This window comes from Neovison vison, chromosome 6 (assembly GCF_020171115.1).
Source record: "Neovison vison isolate M4711 chromosome 6, ASM_NN_V1, whole genome shotgun sequence".
In the NCBI taxonomy this organism is placed as follows: domain Eukaryota; kingdom Metazoa; phylum Chordata; class Mammalia; order Carnivora; family Mustelidae; genus Neogale; species Neogale vison.
The window spans coordinates 145,170,883-145,193,794 of NC_058096.1; the positions used below are offsets into that span (position 1 = coordinate 145,170,883).

Here is a 22,912-nt window from a genome sequence, read left to right on the forward strand (position 1 = left end):
AAAGAGCACAAGGATGTTTTGGTAAAAATGATTGTTTTTTCTGTCTGATTTCCTTTGAAAAAAATGCTTCAAAAATGTCTCCAGCTTACTGTACTACTAGATTATCATCTCTCTGGTTTCTCTTTTTAAAACGATAATTTGGATTTAGAAATCCAAGTAATAAAGTTAGCTTCTTATCTCCATATATAGTCAATTGAAATTCTTTTTTCTTTTTTTTTCTTTTTTCCTTTAGTTTCTGAAAATCCCTCAGTAAGGTCCTTGAAATAAATTCCATTTTAGAGTGTTCAGGAAGGAAAGCTCAAGAATTAACTGCTAACTTTACCTCTTTCATATTCACCCAAACTCAAGATAAAATGTGCCTCACGGGGTTAAGCTTCAGAGAAAGGCAAAATGCATATTATCTTATTTTTGACTGGTACTGTCCTGATTTAAGAGTTTCAGAGAGTGCCATTTACCACTGCCACACCTCACCAGGATAAGGGAAATTGGATAGCACTAAAGGAATTTGGGTGAAATTGTATTTGTGGCTTTCTCAATACATCGTTCAAATTATCTAAATAATGGCTTCAAAGTCCCCATCACTTTCTGTGTAGAGATGAAACTCAAATCCTTAACAATAAGAGTAGAGCAGTGCTTCTCAATTCTCTCTGCTGAAGGACCAACTATTCCCCTCATCAATCACAGACCAAAACTCTTATAAAATATAATAAAATGAATTACCGGAAAAAATGAAATGAAAAAACATACCAAATTAAATCACAGTTCTTTATTGGCTTCAACAGATGTAAAATTGCTCTACAGGGCTATAAAAACTTCCAAATGCTGCTCACTCTCTATTTCTATACCTGTCATAGACCTGTCAACAGTTTTTGGACCAGGACGGCTCTGAGAACAGCACTTTGAGAAGCGCTGGGTCATGAAACCAAACTGTCTTGCTGGCAAAAAAGTTCTCATTCCTTTGACTAAGAGCAGTGAGAAACAGCATTCACATTGTTCTTTACATTTGTGTTGAAGGGGACATATGAAAAGACAACTTTCCTCAAAAGATTGCCTAAGAAGGTTATTTTTATACCTGTACTGAGCTGTAAAAATGGATTTTCCCACCCATTTTGACCACAGGGTGGAAAACACTGACTCTCAACATTTAAGGGACAAAGGAATTGCTTTGGGGAGATTATGAATAATGCTTATAAGGGTTCCAACACCAGAACCTCTGATTCAATAGACTTCCCTAATATCTACTATTTTTATATTCCTTTTAAACTTTAACACCTTTAGACACTCATATGAGGTCAACATGATTGTTCTAGTTCCACGAATGAGAAAATCTGGACTCAGAGTTTCACAATATGGAAAGTATTAAACATAGAACTTAAACCTTTTAATTTCTAAGTTTAGTGGTTTGTTTGTTTTTTTTTTCCTTATGCGTGTACATGGGTCTTGAGTCTTAAGAAGCCTAAATTGTTGCTGGGATAGGAGTGGATTTTTTTTTTTTTAATTTATTGCCATTTAAAGTTTTTTATCCCCCTAACAATGATTGCCCGTTTACAACATAAACGCTTATGAGGGTGACGTAATATACAGTCCTCACTTACGATCTAAATGTTCTTTTCCATACTTGTCCAATCATGCCAGAATATTATTCAGCTTACTGTCTTGGAGATAAGTCTTCCATGAAATTACAGATTACTTAACTGACTAGTATAGAACCAAGGCTCTGACAGCTGATTAAAGAAACTACAACTGTTTTCAGACATGAGATCAGTTAGCTTTGTTATAGATGAAATTGCACTGATCACTGAACCTAAGTCTTGACATGATTTGATGATCAGTATTTGTGTGATTTGGGACAAATTATTTTCTCTCTCACCTACAGGTTTCCTTACTCATGTTATTTAGGTAATAGCTATAACACACAAGGCTCTATGAAATTAGATTTTTTAAAGAGGTGCATGTAAAATTGCCTTAAGAGCGCTTATCACTCAGTTCATGACCAATACATCTTTTTTTAAAAAAACATATGATATATTGTGTGTTATATTGTTCCTTTGTTTTTAGGAACTCCAAGGAGCCTGAACCAGCTCCATAAAGAAAATTTCCCTGTGGTATAGGGTCTCTCCCCAACCAGGGAGACTTACTTACCATCACTGCAGATAGGGAATAAAAAGCTGGATTAGAAATTGTCAGAAACACTGTAGTATGGAGTCTGGTGAGGGCTGGGCGGGTGGTAGATTAGATGGCTCTAAAAATCTTTTCTTGGGGCACCTGAGTGGCTCAGTGGGTTAAGCCTCTGCCTTTGGCTCAGGTCATGATCTCAGGGTCCTGGGATCGAGTCCCACATCGGGCTCTCTGCTCGGCGGGGAGCCTGCTTCTCCTCTCTCTCTCTCTCTCTCTCTCTCTCTGCCTACTTGAGATCTCTCTCTGTCAATTAACTAAATAAAATCTTTAAAAAAATAAATAAATAAATAAAAATTGTCTCGTGCTAGGGCTGCCATAACAAAGTACTACAGATTTGGTGGCTTAAACAACAGAAATGTATTGCCTCACGGTTCTGGAGGCTAGAATTCCAAAATCAAAGTGTAAGGGAAGGATCTATTCTAGACCTGTCTTCTTGGCTTATTGGTGGTGTTTTCCATGTGTCTCTTCATATCGTCTTCCCTCTATGTGTGGCTCTGTGTCCAAATTTTCCCTTATAAAGATAACCCATCATAATGTGTTAGGGCTCACACTAATGAGCTTGTCTTAACTAATTACATCTTCAATGACCTTATTTCCAAACAAGATCACATTCAAAGCACAATGACTTATGTTTTGGCGGGGGAGGACACACAATTCAATCCATAACATTATGATTCAATGATTAGCATCCTCATGAAACAGAAGACATGAGTCTCGGTTTTTTTCTCATGTCTGCCACTTACTAGCCAAGAAACTGGAATTCTCTCAATTATTCTAGGCTTATCTGTAAAATAAGTGAGTTGGAGTAGAAACAAATTGACTCTCAAAAGTTTATTTCATTTCTAAAATGTCTATATCTAAGTGTGGAGTAAAGATTTTCAAAAGACTTCATAAGCAGATGTTTCTTACGAGGCTTTTGTTATACAAATATGACCCATTTCATGACAATCCCATAAACTCTGAGCTTAGATGGGCGCTTATCTGGGTCCCCCTCTTTTCCCAGTATCAAACAGTAAGAAATTCCTAGCAAGAAACTAGCCAACAGGTCAAATATATTCTTTGCAAAAACAAAGTTTCAGCAAGAAACTAGCCAACAGGTCAAATATATTCTTTGCAAAAGCAAAGTTTCAGCTCATCATGATTAGAATAACTGATAAGGGAAAATAAGCATATGATGTGTATTATGCCACAACCTTTAATGAAAGAAACATATTCATACATACTCCTATCTCTGGAAAGATAGAAGAGTCATTGACCACCCTGATTGTCCTTTAAGAGAGGAGAACAGAGTGGCAAGGGGAAAAGAATAAGGGAAACTTTTTTGCTGTTCTTTTTACAGTTTGAATCACAGGAAAATGTGTTACCGGCTCAAAGAGTAAGCAAGTGTTAAAATAGAAGAAATATTCATGTGTTGTGCATTTGTTTATTAGCCTTTTACTTTCAAGCCATGATATTCTATATTTAAGTTATTTGAGTTTTGGAGTCTACATAAGCAGGCTTGACTTTTACGGCTTTGGGCTTCGCAGGAAGCTACAGGGTTCGGCAAACAAGATTACGTATTTGTTTCAGTGTGAAAACATATAATGAAAGAATACTTCATAAGCAGATGTTTCTTACGAGGCTTTTGCTATACAAATATGACCCACTTAATACACAGAACTAGCTAGCAATCTGCTACCTCTGTCTTCAAAGAACAAGGAACTTAGCAATCAATATTATATTTACTATGGCATTTTTCACCTGAAAAATTTCCATACCCTCTACCCATCATGACTAAGAAAGACAGTCTTATTTTTTTCAACCCATAATTTCCAGCTAGCTGCCTACGTACTTTAGTGACAGCAGCAGTTGTAAACATTTAGTAAGAGCAGTTACTAACGTATGAGCTGGATTTAATTAATATCTTTTAAAAAACAAGTGCAAGTGTGCTGAACTATTGTTTCTCTAACTCCTACACTGTTTGAGGGTTGGGAGGCATCTTCATAGCTGGAGCAGTTAACAAAATACAGAACCTCAGAGGAAAGCAAGAGTAAAGAATAGGTTTTGAAAGGAAAGGAGACCCCGTGTGCCAATAAACATGGTGGTAATTCCATTTTAAAGATGGAGGAAATGAAGATCTTGAAGGATATAAATCTGAAGAAAACAAGAACTTGAATCTGACATTTCCTATTTCGAGTTCTGTATTTTTGTCCTTCACCTATTATGATATTATAAATGCTTACTTAAGCTACAACTCTAGAATATATGGCATACACATGCAATGCTGTCCTTCTAGAGTCCTAATGTGCCTCCCAATATTTTATGGTGAAAGTCTTTCCGGATTCACATGAAAGAGTTGATGAATATTATAAAATGCTGATCTTAGAGGACATTCTATAAATAATCACTGTGATTTTAACATCACTGTTCTTTTACATAACCAAAGTAAATAAATGCATGAGCCAACATAAAATTATGGATGTAAATTAAGGGGATGGTTTGATGTTATGCTTGTTTATGTTTCCTAATAATTGCTTAAATTAATAACTTTGGTTAGATGGAAATAATCTAATGTATGAAAACAGTGAGTACTTAGATTTTTTAAATTACTGAAACATTCCCGTCAATTATGTTTTCTTATGGTGCAACTGTATTATCTTCTATTATCTATCAAGCATTTTCTATGTTATCTATCTATCTATCTATCTGTCTATTCATGCATCCCTCTATCCTCCATTCACTCATTCTAGAATTATGTATGAGTCTTTGTACTGTCCCAGGCTCTGTGCTATGGTTACTTTACTAAACAAGATTAATATGGAGCTGATCTCAGTTCCCAAATTAAACATTAACCTTTACCATATAGCTTTCCTTGGTCACCTCCGAGTGACCTCACCTTCCCTTGAACTCAGGGAGCATTTACTTTCAAAGGACTTTATTTAAGCATTTAATTACAGAGACTTCATGGAATGATTAAACACTCTACCTCATTTTTTCAACAAATGAAGAAAACTATATAGATGGAGTTCTTGCTTGCCTGAATCTTACTGTCTAATGTAATGTTTTAACATCCAGCTGTATACCAGTCACTGGTAGAAGTGTGTTTTAAGAAGTGGCTAATCAACTTATTTCAATAATGATAGACACAAGGACAATTCCTCCTCTTCCACTTCCCCCTCAGCCCTTTTGCTTCCTCTTCCTCCTCTCTCTCCTCTCCTCTTTCTTCTTTCTCTTCTTCCTTCTTCTTTTTGTTTTCTATTGTCTGCTATAGTGTCAGATATAGAGCCAGAGCTTAGTAAACATCCAATAAGCAAATCAATGCAGAAGAGATTAATTACATCTTCTTCCTCATATTCTCCATTACATTTATTTGGGTCATCTTCATAAAAGATGCCTTTGATGGAACTGTTATTTTCAAGAGGCCCGTGTCTCAAGTTATAGAATTATTTGGTGGGACTTCAGCTTTTGTAGAATGAATAAATTATTGAATGAATAAGAGAATTAAAAAACTCAGTCATATATTTTCCTCACTAACAATTTTGAGACTGTGATACACATAAAAGCTTGAAAGTTCCATAGAAAATTTTTGCTTTTAACCAGTTGGGAGGCAGGTGATAGTGTCAGATACTTGCCCCATAACAAGCATTTAATAAATAGCAGCTGTAGCCAATGTCTTGCGCAATGTCATCCAAAAAGAGAGGCTCGCAGCATTTCTGGGAGATGAAACAGAACCACAGAAGGTTGATTCTCAACATACAGCTGTAGCTTCCAATACTTCAAACCTCCCTAACACCCCACCAACAAACATCAGAAAGTAAGTTTCACAGTGACAGAAATTTAGTCTGTTAGATTTACTGCTGATTCTGAAGGGCCTGGCACATGGTCAGTCCTCAATAAACTTGTGTTGAATGAATGAAGAAATATGCTCCAGGAGTATAAGAATTGTCCAGTGTATTTAATCATTCCTCTGGCTTCCCCTCCCAATACCCATAGATGTTCAAAACCTGAGGTCCCGAACCTGAACGACTAAATCAAAACTTGAGTTTTAATATGACTCCCCCAGGGATTCATAAGCACCATACAGTATGAGAAACACTGCTATAAATCACATAAATTTCACCTTCCTGTGCCCCTCCCTGCAACTGATAACAATCCTGAACTCAAACTAACACCACACTCAAGTGTCCAGCTGCTGTTTTTTGAGAAATAGGTTGAATTAGAGTAGAGTTAGATGCTAAGATCTGATTCTCTCTTTTTCAGCATCTCCCTCCCCACTCCTCCTGCCCCCTTGGCTCCCTCTCCCCTAGTGAAACCATATCAGACACAGGAATAACACAGAGTCAACATTTCTACACTGATTTACTTTTTTTGAATGTTAGAGAATATGGGGCACCTGGATGCCTTAGTCAGAAGAGCATGCAACTCTTAATCTCGGGGTCATGAGTTCAAACCCCATGTTGGGTATAGAGATTACTAAAAATAAATAAACTTAAAAAAAATATAGAGTATTAGCCCAGGCTAATTGAAGGCAAAGAGTTACTCTCCTTTATTTGCCCATCTTTCTGCCTTTGGGCCCTCTATGTGACTTTATTCTTTTTTGTGCATCTCCTAGAAGGAGAAAGACCTCAGTGTTTACTGAGAATCTGGTATATGCAGGTGCATTAGGTCAGTTTACTCATTTAACCTTTAATGGAAGGTTAAAGCCACGGGAGGGGTCAGACATAAGATCAGGCTTACAGTCAGTCCCCATGTACACATTCTCCCAAAGTTGTACATTTTCAACAAAATTTTGAAGGTTCATTATTGTCTAACTACTGAGGAGGATATGAAGTTTTAATATGTTAGAGTAATGAAAAAGAGAGGGGAATTCTGAGACCTAAGGAGAAAACTGTCAAGAAGTACAGGTATTTTTTAATGATCATCTCCCACTGTAAACAACATCCTAAGTAACCCAAGCCACTTCTCAGCTTCAGTCTCCAGCATTTTGAAAGTCAGCTCCCCTTCCGATCACAAACCTAAGAGAAATGTATTCATTCTCATTTTATAGAAAAGGACACTGAGGCTCCAAAGGATTTAGCCTCTTATCCATGGTTGCAAACATGCTCAGGTTTTCTGATTATGCATAACCTTTCCATTCTGCCATCACGTCAAGTCTGTTGGCAACTCAGCACCGCCTTCCCTCCTCTATGCTCTCCCTCACACACAAGGACTGGAAGCCCTAGGGTTACATTCCCACGGGTCTCTGCTAGCAGTATTCAGGCATGGACCCCATAAAGAGAGGCATTTCATGGGATTTGGATGAAAGTAACTGGGATTACTGAGCATCTTGTATTTCTGCAACTTCCTGATTCCATGAAAACTGAGAGCCAACAGTAGCCTTCTCTGACCTTTGTTTGCCAGCATAGCACCTCCAAAGGCTTTAAAAGCACCTAAATCCTTATAGTAAGTCCCTTCCTGTTTGCATGCCTAGAATAGTTTTTGTTTTTCTCACCAAACCCTCACTAAGCCAACCACACAACCTTCTACTCTTGACCCTAGCCTGCCATTCTACTCTATACATCTTTCTTCATAAAAGCACCCATATTTACTAATATTTATTTGTTCAAGCTTTTTTTCATAAATTGAATTATTTCAGGGCAGGCATCACAATATAATTTTTGCTATCATGATTCCTGCCACGTAGTGATGCGCTTATTAACAACAATTGATTGAATGGATCAAACTCATATCACTTTCTAATATTTCTTTCCTAAACACCATCTGACTATTTCCAGGATTGGTTCCTTTCGAGAAATGCTGATGCAGAATGGGATCAGAATGATCCTGAGTACTTCTGAGTACTCCTGGAGTACTGAAACTCCACATTGTCTTAAGAGATTCAGGGACAGGTTAGGGGGTACATGAGGAATTCAAGGAAAGCTCTCTCTTGTCTGAAAGCTACGGAAACAACCAGGATATCACATCCTTAGGTTAAGGGAACAGTTTCTATTGCTAATCTTTAAAAATTGACTTCGAGAAGAACAAGGGAAATGGTTTTATTGAATGTCCTCTTTTATATCCTTTTCCAAGCTCAGATATGCCACCTGTTTTCCTTTCCTTTCTAACTATGCATATTTTTACAGATGTTTCATTATTCTACTTGACTTACATCCAAACTCAGTGGCTTATGCTCTTGTGGAAGGATAATAATCAGGGATATCCATTTATGTTTTCATGATTTTATTTCATATATATATATATATTTTTTTTTTCCTTCACCATTCTGCCCAACCCTATTCCCAACAGACAGATGATACCATACACAAAGCCTCAGTGGGGGAATATAACAGGCAGTCAGTCTGTGATTGTCATGAACTTGCTTCAACAAGGTCAGATGCAGGAAAGTTGTTTGATGGCAGATGGTTCATCATTTTCTTGGCAAAGAGATAATAGCAGTTTGGCACATCTAGGCGGAACGGACCACCAACAGCCTTGTAAAGTGTGTATGTCTAAAGTTGGGAGCTGGGGGCTTAACTAGCCATGCTAACCAGGTGCTGACCATCTATGACTGTCTTTGTAGATAAATAACTTGGTGAATAGGGGAGTAACCCACCAAGAGCTGGATGGATAACCTGTTTGATTCCACAACCTTAGCACACCCTGAAACAGAATTATATTGAATTTCCCTTCACCATAAAATGGAGTTTTGAATGAGGAATAAAAATCAATTTATAGCAATAAAAAAATTATATTTCAGACACCCTGAATTCATGGATTGAGATTCAGACCCACTACAAAATCAAGAAGTCAGGCTGTTATTTAGAGAAATGCTCTATACTCTGAGTCCAAAGCCACCTGATTATGGGGCTTTTCCCTCTCAATATTAAACAAAGAGTGGCTTAATCCTTGGTTGCTACAGATTGACTAGCACTGGAAGGAAATAACTTAATATGTGTAGCAACAGAGAGTCTCATTTAAATGGAATAAATACAAACATAAGTCAAATTTCATCACAGAGGAAAAAGAATGAAGTCAAACTTTTGCTCTTACTTAATGAACTGCCACATTTAAAAAAAAAAGTTTACAGGCTATGAATGAACATAAGTTAGCACTCAAACAGTGCTTGCTATGGGTTGAGTGCTGTTGTACATGATTTAACACACATTCGCATTACCACATACCTAAGAAGTAGGTAAATTATTAGTCCCATTTTACAGATGAAGATTTTGAGATACATGGGGGTCACATCACTTACCCAAGGTCACACTGATGACAAGCAACAACTCTGAGATTTGAACACAGTCAGTCTAGTTACAGGGTCCGGCTTGACCATCCCACAATGCTGCCTTTGCCCACAAAAGCTCAAATATTTGAATGAAATAAACTCCAGAGGAGGAAGAGATTATTAGGTCCACTCCCTTTATTTTAAAGAGGAGTAAATAGTAATAAATAAATTAATTAATTTTAAAAAATAGTAGCAAAGAGGATAAAGAGGCTTGCTGAGTATCAAATAGCTCAGCAAATCACTCATCTTTGTTTTCTATGACAAGCAATAGTCGTCAATCAAATTAATCATTTTGCTTTTAATATTTCTCAAATGGCAAATCGACAGTTTAAAACACAGCTTTTTACAGCCTTCCAAGAATTTCACCTCAACCGCTCTAAAGCTGACATGAGACCTAAACTGACAGGATGCCAAGTGGGCTTAGAGGTGAGGTGACACACCTTGACGGATCATCTCCGGGTGTCTGGGAAGCAAGACTGTGCCAGGAAACCATTTAACAGAAGAGCAGAGAAAGGGAACCCACGGGACTTGAGGGTGGTCATTTAAAAATCAGAGAATTTGAAGCTGAGCAATTTTTCCTCTACTCTTACTGAAACACCTAGGATTAGAAATCTTTCCTTGGGAGACGTGATTTTGATGTTCCTCCACTTACAGTCCATCAATTTTAAAATAAGATTCCCAGGGAAAACGGCTCACCCCTAAAAGAGCAAAGTAATCATTCAGATTCTGCCTTGCCCTTTAGCGAGGACTAGCATATAACTGTGCCATCTCATTGGCATGAAAAGAGTCCCCATGATGAAGTACTGTTAAAGAAAATAAGACCCACTTCTGTGTCCTGAAAGCGAAAGATCTAACGTGGGAAGATTTTTAAAACTCCATCACGGGAGTCACAAAAAGAAAATCTGTATTATTTAGATCACTGGGCTTTCAGTGACCTCCCATCTTAATCTTCTTTGGTTGTGTTGACACATCCTATCATTGATAAGCTCAGACCTCCATTATGACAAACTGCTGAAATCTGAATCAGATGATACTAGGGAAAAAATAGTCACGGGTTTCTAACCTTTTCAACCCTTATTTCTATTTTCATCATAAGAATACTTCCAGTGCTTGGACGAAAGGAGATGATGATGAATATGGGGAATCTGCCAACTCACAAAGACTAGGAGTGAAAATAGAAGCAAGTAAGTAATTGAATTTGTGTTGAGAAGACCATTAACAAAGCCCAAAAAAACAAAGTAATTTAAGTAAGACTTAACCTGAGCAGAGTAAGAAGGGAAAACATAACAAAACAAAAAAAGTAAAACCAACAAAAGAAACCCACCTACCACCAGAATGCAGAGTTGCTGTAAGTTAAGGAGGAAAAAAGTACTCTGCGAATGGAATTCATCACTACTGTGATTATTGGGCTCCTCTTTATTAAATAAGAAAAGAAGCAACAAATTTGAAAATTAAAGTGTAGCACCCAGATAGAAGAAACGCATTTAAATCTTTAGACATCTACTTGAATGCTAACATTCTCTTTAACAAATTCATTAAGTTTTAATGTAGATATATTCCAACAAAATAATGGAATTGTTAGTATTACCCAGAAAGACACTAAATGGGAAACATGAACTCAAGATCAACCCACTTGGATGAAATCTCTTCATTTTCCCTTGAAGGAGCCTAGTTCTGGGGACCTTACATAAGCAGGCAACAAGGTACCTTGTGGCATTCCGACAATCCACAGAATAAATGATAACAGCAAAATAGAGGTAGTGGTCAATTCACCACACATCAGGACTACTCTTCTCTTTCTATTCTGAACCAAGGTTACAGCCTTGTGGCCAAATGAATTTATTGTTCATAACAAGTCCCAAAGGCTCAGCTATAAAAAAGGAACCCTATGACCTCAACTACTGTACTGAAAAGACCCTGCAGCGGACTCTCCTCTGAGAACTAACAAAACATTTTATATGAGCATTAATTTCAAAAACTAAGATAATCCTTTCTTTCAAAAAAAGAAAAACGACAATAGCAACAACGACAAAGGAAACGACCCCTGCCACTTACCACTCTGCCATATGCAAATGTGACCCGGGGACTTACCGCATTAAAATTGGGGAAGAGGTTGACTGCAGCCGCAGTGTCCAGAGGAAAGGGAAGAAAGGGTTTGATATCCAGCGAAGGCTGCAGAGGAGGGGCTGGTGGACGGACCAGGGCTGGGAGAGCGGGGCTCTGGCATGTACCACCTGCAGAGAGGAGAGCAAAGGGAGCCATCAGCGACATTGTGCGTGTTAAAACAAAAACAAAAAAACCATCAAGGTGTCTTTTGAGCCCAAAAGGCCAGCTTTGTGGATGACTGGAAAAAAACAAGACAGGGACTGTAGTGGCCTCTGCTATGAAGTGGCCAGTGAGCCGATGACCTGCCATGAGGCAGAGAGAGCTAGTAAAGCTGCTCCCTTTCGCTCCTCAGATAATAACTGTAGAGTTGTGTACATAACAGTAAACATTTCAAACATGTCATACTCCACAATCTATCCTTCCTTTCTGGCCTGAAGCTCTGGATTGGATCAGCAAGAAATCTTCCACTAAGATCCCTTGATTCCAAAGGAAAACTCCTTCGTTGCACTCCCACCCCTCTTTGAAAATGAACTTCTACTTCAAACACCCCTAGAGTCTAAGCGATGATTTTACAGAACTGCTCTTTTCCACCACATCCAAAACTCCGGCAGCAAGATGACATGAACTTGGCATGGAAAAGAAACTTAACCACAAAGACAGGCAGCCACACCTTACTGACCTGGCAACTGGAGGATTAAAACAAGCGAACCCACTTACGAACCCACTTACAAACCCAGCTACAAACCCAGCAGTCCCTGAACCGTTTAGCATTCTGGTAGCTCTGAGCATTCGATGACTACCTATGTCCTTCCCAGTCATGAGTAGGTGGAATTTAGAAGGCCACCAATGAGCAAGCAGTGGGAATATTATGCCAACAAAGACACCCTTTGCATACTAGTAGGCAACTGGCTGTTTGCGAGGGAGCGCCCCCACTCCTCTCCCTCACTCCCCATTATTGGACTTCATGCACTCAGAAGCTGGAAGGAAAGAAGCCCATCTCAGTGTTCAGTCTCCCATATTTTGGTAACATTCCAAAACATCAATTTGCTGTTAATTAAAGGCTGTTTGAATCCTAGGAAACCGTTAAAATATGCCAGCATTCTTCTAATCTGAGAGGCAAGCAACAGACTGTAAAAACCTGCTGGTGAAAATCCAAGAAGCATTAGGAAAAAAAAATACAGTGGGATTTTTCCTTTCTCATGGAAAAGAACTCTAAGGGACAGAAGAGAGAAGAGAAGCTCATGTCTGTGCCACTCACTGGCCTGCCATTTTGTTTTCAAAGCAGAGTGAGACCCATAGGAATAATCTTCAAAAATCTCACAGTCACCTCTCTGGTCAGCTGGACACCATCATCCTGCCCTCAATCAGTTACCTGAACACAAGGTAAACATTCTAAAAATGATTCCCTGATGGTGAATCTAACCCTACTAGACCAGTAGATCTGCTAACAAGGTAGGTGACTTAATGCCTACAACAGAAGCCACTGGCGCAAGATGTAATTAACCATACAAGAAAACCATTAACTCTCCTGTTTCCAGGTATAAAATCAGCTGGAGTCAAATTAATAAAACCAGTGTTTTCCCCCACTCTTTTCACTTCCCTTTGAAAATGTTCCTTAACAACAGCAACGCCAACAGCAGCAAGTTTGAATCAGCAAACCAATTAAAATAGAAAGTAGTACAAGTCAGAAAATAAAGGGCAGATGTTAAAACAAACATAGATCAAAGCAAAAAAATAACAAGTCTGCATTCACCAGAGCACACTGTACATGTGTTTTATTGTCCACCTGTTAGTATATTGAGTGTGGGTGCCTTAACTTTCTTAGAGAAAGCATCCTTAAAACTTTGGTGATAAATCTGTCTTGAGTTCAGTATTACTAATAATTTCTTTTGATTAAAAGTTAAAGAACCAAAATGAATTTTTGGTCAGTACGTCTGTAGAAAACTCAAAGTAAAATATGTCTGGGTGGAAATCAATGATATAGTTTAACGTGAACACAAATAATAGTGAGTTTTAATAAATTATTTTGCATTATTTTTATCTGTGTCACACATCATGCTTTACAGAAGGTGTTCACATATATCCATTACCTTCTTTGAGCCTAAAATATCAGATATTAAGTAAGGGCTAACATAATACTATGGAGAAAAAATAAATGGAAAAACTCTTCAGTTGTTAAGGTAGTTTCCATTGAAACGTTCTGTTCTTGTGATTCAAAGAATACAACTAAGCAGGAACATATTCTGTAACTATTTCATTTATAAGTCCCCCTCTGGTTCGGAATGACTAAAAAAGTTAAAGAGATAGCTCAAGCGTATTTATTTATTTTATCCAGCACAATGAGAGGCACAAAGTAGATTGATTGCTTGATAAAGTTAATTCCCACCTCCATGCCTCCAAGATATGTATGCATTTCATATACACTGATACATGTAGCTCAAAACCTTCTCTCATTGTTGCCACTGGGTTTTCTTTAGCAGAGGATACCAAATATCAAGAAAGAGTCGTAAAATTCGGGGAACCTGGCAAACTATTAGAGCCCATCTCTTCTTACCTGTTTGAAGAGATAAGCCAAAAAGGCTGTTTGAAAGCAGAGCACACGTGACTACATGCTTTTTGGCTACTGGCTATGCAAATACAGGTGTAGTGGATGCTGCAGGCTGCTTAGACGGGCCCCTTCCCCAGCTCCTCAGCGCTGGGAGCTGAGGCCTCAAACGAAGAACCTACACATGCACTGTCTTAGGCCAGAGGGTGCCGCCTCACCACAGGTCAAACTCTTCCAGAGTCTAATGACTGATTAATACAGGGCGTCAAGACTTCTCCCTTTCGCCTCAAGACAGGACGACTCTGGAGCTCTATTTCTGTTCTAAAACTCCTCATCAGATCTAGGACAGACTGACGCCTCTCTTGTGACTGTATCACAGTTCGACTTTTCCCTCTGCCCAATCCTGTATGCTTCACTCCTCAGAGAAGATGATCTCCAGCAAACTCTGGGTCCACTTGCAGTACTTGGACAGCAGGGTATAACTATTCATGAGTCGAAGTGAAATGTCGAATGCTTTATTCTAAAATAGATATTTGCCACAAAATCCACAGAGCTGATATTAAGGTAAAAAACTGAAGCTCCCTCTTAAAGATGATCTGTGACTAACATTTCTCCTTTTAAAATTTGGATATGTCCTGAAATACTTCCTTGCACCAAACTGCTCAGCAGCAAGAATATTATTTGCAAATAGGGCAAAATCAAGATCAGCAAATAAAACACATTTAATTTGTAAAGCAGACTAAAATATTCTTGAGAAAACAGTCATTTCATTTCTTCATTTTTTTTTTAAATAGAAACTACTGCATTTAGGATACAAATATATGTTTATTATTTTTTTCTTTATTATAAACTGACCTTAATGATAATGAATATCAAAATGCATAATAAATTGGTAGGCATTATTATCTGTTAAAAAGAGTAGCTTTGTTGTTATTATTTACCAACAGTGTTCCTACAATCATTGGAATATCACACTTCTGGAAGTATTAGTATTCTTAATTTGAGGAAAGCATTTTGAAGCCTTGAGGAGGGGAGACTGAAAAAATGTAAGTTCGTACCTTTTATGTTTGAAACCCTGCCTACCTATGTCTAATACCACCTCTTTCATACCCTATGCAATTTTAACAGACACAGGTTTAACAAATCAAACAAATTATTCTGATTTCAGAGCAGTTAATATCTCTCTGTATACCAAATTTCTAATATGCCATGAAAGTCAGCAAATAAAAACATTCATTGAGTATAGTATGTTAGACACTAAAGTATTGAATAATTTAGGTAAATTAAGTAAGATAATCATTAAAGTTCATAAAAATTTCCCTTTTTAATGTTTATTCTGCTAGTTTATATTTAGAACTTAGACTTGAACTATCGAGCAAACATTAAATATTACTTTGGTCTGCTCACAAGACAGCTCTATACTCACAGAAGTACAAACATGAATTTGGAAAAAAAAAAAAAGAGTCACCCATTTGTTAATGGAGTATTTGTTAATAAAGATTATGTGACAGAGTATGACACATTCACTTCAAATGTTTGCATTTCTGAAAATCAAATTAAAATATAAAATTTGGAAAAGTTCATCTTAATAATTCATACAGAAAAAAGAATATTCTAAGCCAGCAGTTGCCACTCAATGCCTATCTTTTTAGATATTGTATGTATAGTACTTAGCCCAATGGGTCCACTAAGTGAGGCATGTATTTTTTAAGAAACCTAGTGAATTGCAGAGGAGCTGCTCAAATTCCTCCAGACACAAATTGAGGCTCCCTGAAAGCAGTCAATCAAGACAATTTTTAAAGCATGTTCATATCATTCAGTTTGTTTATTCTGACCCTGCCGAAAGAGGATCTTCACAAAGAAGATACTTTTTAAATCAATATTTTGAAATACTCCTTCAGAGTGAGAGAGTTCTCTCTGTAATATAACACTTTTAACCTTGAACTTCTGCGCTTAATCCATTCATGCATTCAGGGTTTATCAAATAGTCACAGATGTCCTGTCTGACAGCCTGACAGCTTAACCTACTACTTAATCTTTCATTTCTCCAAATGACAAAACTGAAGTTCAAAATAATCAAAGGTTGCAGCTGTTAAATATTCAAAACCATGTATGCTTTAGAACTGGGAATCATATATATATATACCAAATATAATTATATATACATGTAAAATATGCATATAATTATATAGAACATATATAATTATTATAATACACTATATATACATAAAATATTTTAAGTCTCCATTTATAAAAATCAGCATAAATCCTCAATTTCCTGATCAGATAAATAATTTCTATGGTATCTTTTTCCTTAACCATCAGTTTTACACACACACACATGCACACAAGCACACATATATACACATGTATATGTACATATATAACTTTAACTATACATTTTTATTTAAATATACACATATTAATTTATGTATTAAATATATAATTATACATATATACTTATATACAAGCATAATATGTTTCAATATTGAGCTATGATTGAGCTAATAAACTACTCAGAATATTCATATCTAACAGGAAAACATCAAGAGCATTTTTTTTTTAAGATTTTATTTATTTATTTGACAGACAGAGATGACAAGCAGGCAGAGAGGCAGGCAGAGAGAGAGGAGGAAGCAGGCTTCCAGCTGAGCAGACAGCCCGATGCGAGACTCGATCCCAGGGTTCGGGGATCACAACCTGAGCCAAAGGCAAAGGCTTTAACCCACTCAGCCACCCAGGCGCCCCCAAAAGCATTTTAAGTTGTATCAAGTTCTGAGTAGTTACTTGTGAAGCAACTACTTTGATACACATGAAACACTATTCACATCCATTTCCAATGATTTCAGTTAGAATTTGTCATGTGCATTGCGGGAAGGAGAGGTGCTCTCCGAGGTGATAGTGGACAGAAAAATATTTAGATCTGATACCACTAGCATGGAGTAGAAAACAAATGATGGATTGGATGCATAAAAGTAAAACTTGATTTGACACAAAGCACTGGCCACAGAGTGCTGTAGTGAGTGAAATCGGCCAGCAAGGATGGGTAGGAATAAGTGTAGAGAATACCGCTGAATATTATAAATCTACTGAGTAATTGCATGGACCAGGTCTCCTATCCCTTAATTCCTTTAAAATGCACAACAACAAACTGATGGTTACCTGAGGGGTGGGAGGCTTGGGGGGGGGGGGGTGAAATAGGTGAAGGGGATTAAGGAGGGCACCTGTGATGTGGAAGTGTTGATCACTATACCATACACCTGAAACTAATACTACACTGTATGCTAACAAACTGTAATTTAAATAGAAACTTAAAAATATAAAATAAAAACATAATAAAACACACAATTCTGAATGTATCTACTGTAATACTCACCTTACAAATTTAAAAGCCAAAGTTCTAGGAGGCAAAATATCTTACCTAAAATCGCACAGGTAAGAAGTGGCATCTGTTGTGAATCCCAGTGACCTTAAACATTTTCAAAGCACGGATGCAAACAGCTTTTAAATTAAAACAACCACAAAAATCAACAAAGTAACAGTAAAGGAATCCTCTACAAAGTCAGTTTTGCCATATAAGACAAGCAGCTCCTTTGCAGCCAGACGTAAGGCATTAAAATGAGAAATCTTGAAATTTTTATTACTATTCAAAAAAAAAAAAAACAAACAATAAACCCATTCCTTGTAAAGACTATAATAAATGAATATTCAGTATTTATCGCAGATATTTATTTACCATGGGAACATCCTGGCACTGCCCTATACTTGAGGGAGAATCCAGAAATACATGCATATCATATCAAACATGTTTCAAAAGCCCTCAAGTTTGCATTCTTTAACATCTACTTGCCAAATCAGGAAAATAAATACATGTTTGTTGCATTCGCTTGTGTGACTGCCTCTCAAATGCTCAAAGTTATTGGTTGGGTACTTCAATGCTGTGATGATTTTTCTACTTTCTGGCTAGAAAACTTACGTTTACCATGTCTCCTTAAACTCAGTGATCCAAACTCCCATTCAGTTCTGATCTTTGTTTAAGTATTGTTCCCAACTGAGTGATAAAGCCAGAACTATAATGAAGTAAAATCTGAATTTAGTGTGACTAGGTCACAATATTTCTCCTATTACTTTCATCTCCTCCTTGTTTTAGATTGTTAATGTATCTAACAGGTTTTGGAAAGCTGACCCAGCACTTCCTCTCTCAGGATCAAAGTCCTCATTGGCCTTATGTGACTTGCCCTTGGCAGGTCAATTCAAATGTTAAAGCAACGTCTGATGCCCAAGGCAGGTGGCAGCACTAAGCCCCACAGGATGGTGGCTGCTGTCTCACATCCTGTTCTAACCACAGAGAGGGATGAGGTGAGAATAGGAGTGTGAGTCAAGACAACTGGAGTATCACTCTGGAAACACCGATTCAGAAACTTTAGCCCAAGTCAATGGTCAGGACTCCATCTTAAAACATGAAAGAAAATATATGTGAACCAGCCGTGTTTTCCCCTATCCAGATTCTATATTTTTTCATTTCAAGTTGTGGTATTTTAGCATTTCAGTAAATCACCTCAAAACTCATTTTGGAAGGAACCTAAGAAGGGTGAGCTAACATTGTTTTCTCTGTCAATGTCAGTGAATGCCATGACCAAAATTTAAAAAAAAAAAAAAAAAAAAAAGGTTATTATCTAGTTGCCAATATCCTGAGTTAAGTCTTCACGAGACGAAAAGTAGAATCTCTCATTTATTTAGCTAACTGTCATGACAATTTCTGGTGTTTGGGAAACACTGGAGAAGATTCTGTTAGTACTGCCAGAGTAAGGGGTTTTAGACTTTTAACCCTGTACTTCATACCCCTCAAAGGGTATGTAACTCAGGATAAGTATCTCCTCACAAGAAGTCAAAAGATCTTGTTTGAAGGGCACCTGGGTGGCTCAGTGGGTTAAGCCTCTGCTTCCAGCTCAGGTCATGGTTTCACAGTCCTGGGATTAAGCCCTGCATTGGGCTCTCTGCTCATCGGGGAGCCTGCTTCCTCCTCTCTCTCTGCCTACCTCTCTACCTACTTGTGATCTCTCTGTCAAATAAATAAATAAAATCTTTTAAAAAAGGGGGATTTTGCTTGAAAAATTCCTCTCAACTCAGTACCAATGATATAAAATGTTAAAATCTAAAATTTTCCTCAAGAGGAATTACCCAAGATTTAATTCCATAAAATAAATTATAAGTAGTAATAAAAATGCTCTAGTACCAAGCTGTCCAATATGGTCATCATTAGCCGTGCGTGGCTATTTTAAATTAAAAATTAGTAAAATTACAAATTCCATTTCTCAGCCACACTAGCCACATTTACGCGCTCACCAGCCATAGGTGGCTAGAGGCTACCACACTGTATGCAGCAGTTAGCACTTCTATCATCCCTGAGGGCTCTATTGGCATTACAGCTCCAGTGCAAAGCCAACATGTTTGAGTGACGAGTAATTTACAGATAAGGTGCCTGATACAGTGTGTTTCAGAATGCAATGCTGGTAAGAGAGGACGTCTTCCTTTCTCCTGGTTTCTTCTCCTTCTGGGTCTGAGGAGAGCTTTCCAAGAGCCAAATGTGGCCACTGGCAGAGGCAGACACTGTTGGATTCATACGAAAAAGGATTACTCATCCACTCCTGGAGAAGACAGTGGACAATATGAATCTTCATGTGTGATCAATGATGATAACACTCAATGGGAAACCTAATTTAAAAAATGTTTAATGCTGAAATCAATATTAATGCATAATGAGTGCTTTGGATAAAAACGATGCCACCTTTTCAAAGCAAGGATGCAAAAAGGGCCAGTCCTAGGGCAAATGAATGTTTATTAATATCTGATAGTCTTTGAGAGTACTATGACTAAGCTTCTATTTCATGAAACTGTGTCACAATGCAGCCGCAATCATAGTCAAGTGTTTAAATCCAGCTAATGCAGGCAGTTAAACCTGCCTAACTACACCTGTCTCTCGGGGTAATTTTGCTTGTAATATCTAAGCTTTAGTCTTCTCACTCTAAAGAGAAAAAACAAAACAAGGCTGAAGTCTTGTTACTTGGCATCGTTTTTCATGATCTGTGCCTTTCACCTGGGACTTCCGTGCGTGAACTTTGCTATGCCAGTAGAGCTGGGCGTGAAGTTTTTCCAGAGCCTGCTAAGTATCTTCCCTCATGGTTTTTTTGTTTTGTTTTGTTTTGTTTCCCTCATGATATAATTGTGTTACATTTTTTGTTTCATCTCCAAGCCCTTGTCAATCTGTGTAGGTACTAAATGTGATCCAAGGCATTAATAAAACATCTCCTGAGCTTAACTGGTTAAGTACAGTTCTCCCAGTTACCATTAAAATGAGTTAAATAAGGGGGTGCCTGGGTGGCTCAATTGGTTAAGTGGCTGCCTTTGGCTCAGATCATGATCCCAGAGTCCTGGGTGGATGGAGGCCTCCAGTGAGCTCCCTGCTTAAGAGGAAACTTGCTGTCCCCTCTCCCTTCTGGGCCCTCTCCTGCTCTCTCCCTCTCTATCTCAAATACATAAGTAAAATCTTTAAAAAATAATAAAATAAAATGAGTTAAATAAGAACTACACACTACCTTCATTTATCTTGAGTAGTATTTTTATCATGTAAATGGTGAAGCTATTAGTTGACAAGAAGAGCAAGTCTAAGAGTAGACAAGCTAAGTTTTTGACCTAAAAAGCCTGAAGAGTAAGTGGGAAAGTAGCCATTGGATAAGAGGGTCCACTGCGTAGAGGCCAGTTCTGGGCAGATTCCACTCTGACCCTGGAGAGTCATCAGACAGGAAATCTGGACACGAGAAAGATTTCTCTGGGAAAGCATGCAAGAGGCCTGGGCCTAACCCTGGGCCTTGACGATTTGATCCTTAGCCCAGTGAGAAAGACCCAGAAGGACTGGAAAGAGCAAGACAAGAGGGGGAAAATACGCCTACCCAGAGGCAAACAAGCCAGCAACTTTCTGAAAGGAGAGAACAGAAATGGGGATTAAACTATCAGAGGATTTTTTTTTTTTTTTTAAGATTTTAGTTATTTGTTCATGAGAGACAGAGAGAGGGGTAGAGGCAGAGGGAGAAGCAGGCTCATGTGGGGTTCAATCCCAGGACCCCAGGATCATGACATGAGCTGGATGCAGATGTTTAACCAACTGAGCCACCCAGGGGCCCTAAACTGTCAGAGTTTATTGGTGTATATTGCTAAAAGACAAAGAACGTTTGATCAAAGATTTTTAGTCCAATTTTGTCCAATAATTAGTTAAATTAAGTTTCAATTTTTTATTTTTTTCTTTAAGAACAATAAATAAATACATAGTCCAAACATAAAACGCTCTAATCTGTTTATAACATAATTTTATTAGCATTTTTTCTCAACATAAGTTTCTTAATCATGGATTTCATTTTTAGGTGTGAATTTATTCTGTCTTTTAAACAACTCCCCCTTCCTCCATCAGCCTAGGAGCAATTACGTTTCAGCTCCTGCACAGGCAGAACTGTACAGAGAACTCTATATAGTATACAGCTCCTTTGTCCATTCATAGTCTTTTGAATTTAAAAAAAAAAAGGGGGGGGGGAATAATGATGAGGTTAAAGACAATTGCTCAAGGTCACACTGTTAGTAAGGTGTAGAGCCAAAACTTTACACCAAACATTCCGTTTCCAGAGTAGAAGCCATTATAGCTACATTTTATTCAGATATTGCCATTTCTTTGATGATGTGTAATACAGAACAACAACTTCTATAAACAAAAATCTGATTTCAATTAAACTTTGCCAAAGACAATGAATGAATGTATACTGAGACAGACTCATCTTTAAGACACTGGAATATTTAAGAAGCAATTTTAGTTTCTTGCTCCACTGGTGCTTATAATCCAGTATATTGCATATTATACATATAATGAATCTGCCAGATACCATAATGCAATAGACTGAACGTTTGTGCTTCCCCAAAATTAATATGTTGAAACCCAGTCCCCAGTGTGATGGTATTTGGAGGTGGGGTCTTTGGACAGTGTTTAGGTCACAAGGGTGAAGCCCTTTAGAATGGGATTAATGCCTTTACTGAAGAGGTCCCAGAAAGAATTCCATCCCTTCCACGTATGTGGCAGAAGTCTGTGAACCAAAAAGTAGGCCTTACCAGACAGAATCTGCCTGTGCTTTGATCTTGGACCTACCAGTCTCCAGAATTGTGAGAAATAAATGTCTGTTAATTATGAGCCACCCAATCTGTGGTATTCCAGTAAAGCAACCTGAATGAACTAAGCAGATGCATTCATCCAAAGATACCATTTTTTCTGTTTGAATTAACCTGTTATTGGTTTAGTTTTCCTTTTCACTTCATCTACACAGTCTGGAAGAACAAAGTAGAAGTTAAACTTACCATCCATCATAATTAGTTCTACTGAACTTAGGATTAATACCTGCTAAAGCATTCACTTGATTGTAAATGTTTTCATCGATGTTTCACTGTGATTTTTCCCCCACATTTCCATTGAGTTTTCTTTCATAAGAGTCATGACACAGAATTCCTAGGAAATGCAGCTGGAGTTAGCCCTGGGTGACACTGAGAAATAACCATCGAAGAGACTGTCAACATCACCAAATTAAAAGAAGATATATTCAAAAGAGGGACAATCACATTTTTGCTATCTTAAAGGTCCTACACTTGGCCCCTACACTATCCTAGTGATAATAGCATCCATTACCTTCTAAGGTGTAGGAACTGTGAGTTCTGGTTTCCACTGCTTTGGTGAATATTCTTATAAGTCCTATAATAGCAAAAAGAAATTCTGATTTCAGTTTCCTCAAGAACATTCCCTGTGGAGC

General features: G+C 37.7%; 1 protein-coding gene across 1 annotated transcript in view; it reads right to left on the bottom strand.

Moving 5' to 3' along the window:
- The window catches only part of ZNF385D (zinc finger protein 385D), a 297,961-nt gene that overhangs the window by 212,296 nt on the left and 62,753 nt on the right, over positions 1-22,912 (bottom strand). The window contains exon 2 of the mRNA XM_044252540.1: positions 11,513-11,655. Coding sequence (XP_044108475.1) covers positions 11,513-11,655 — 143 coding nt within the window. The remainder of the gene's footprint in view (positions 1-11,512; positions 11,656-22,912) is intronic.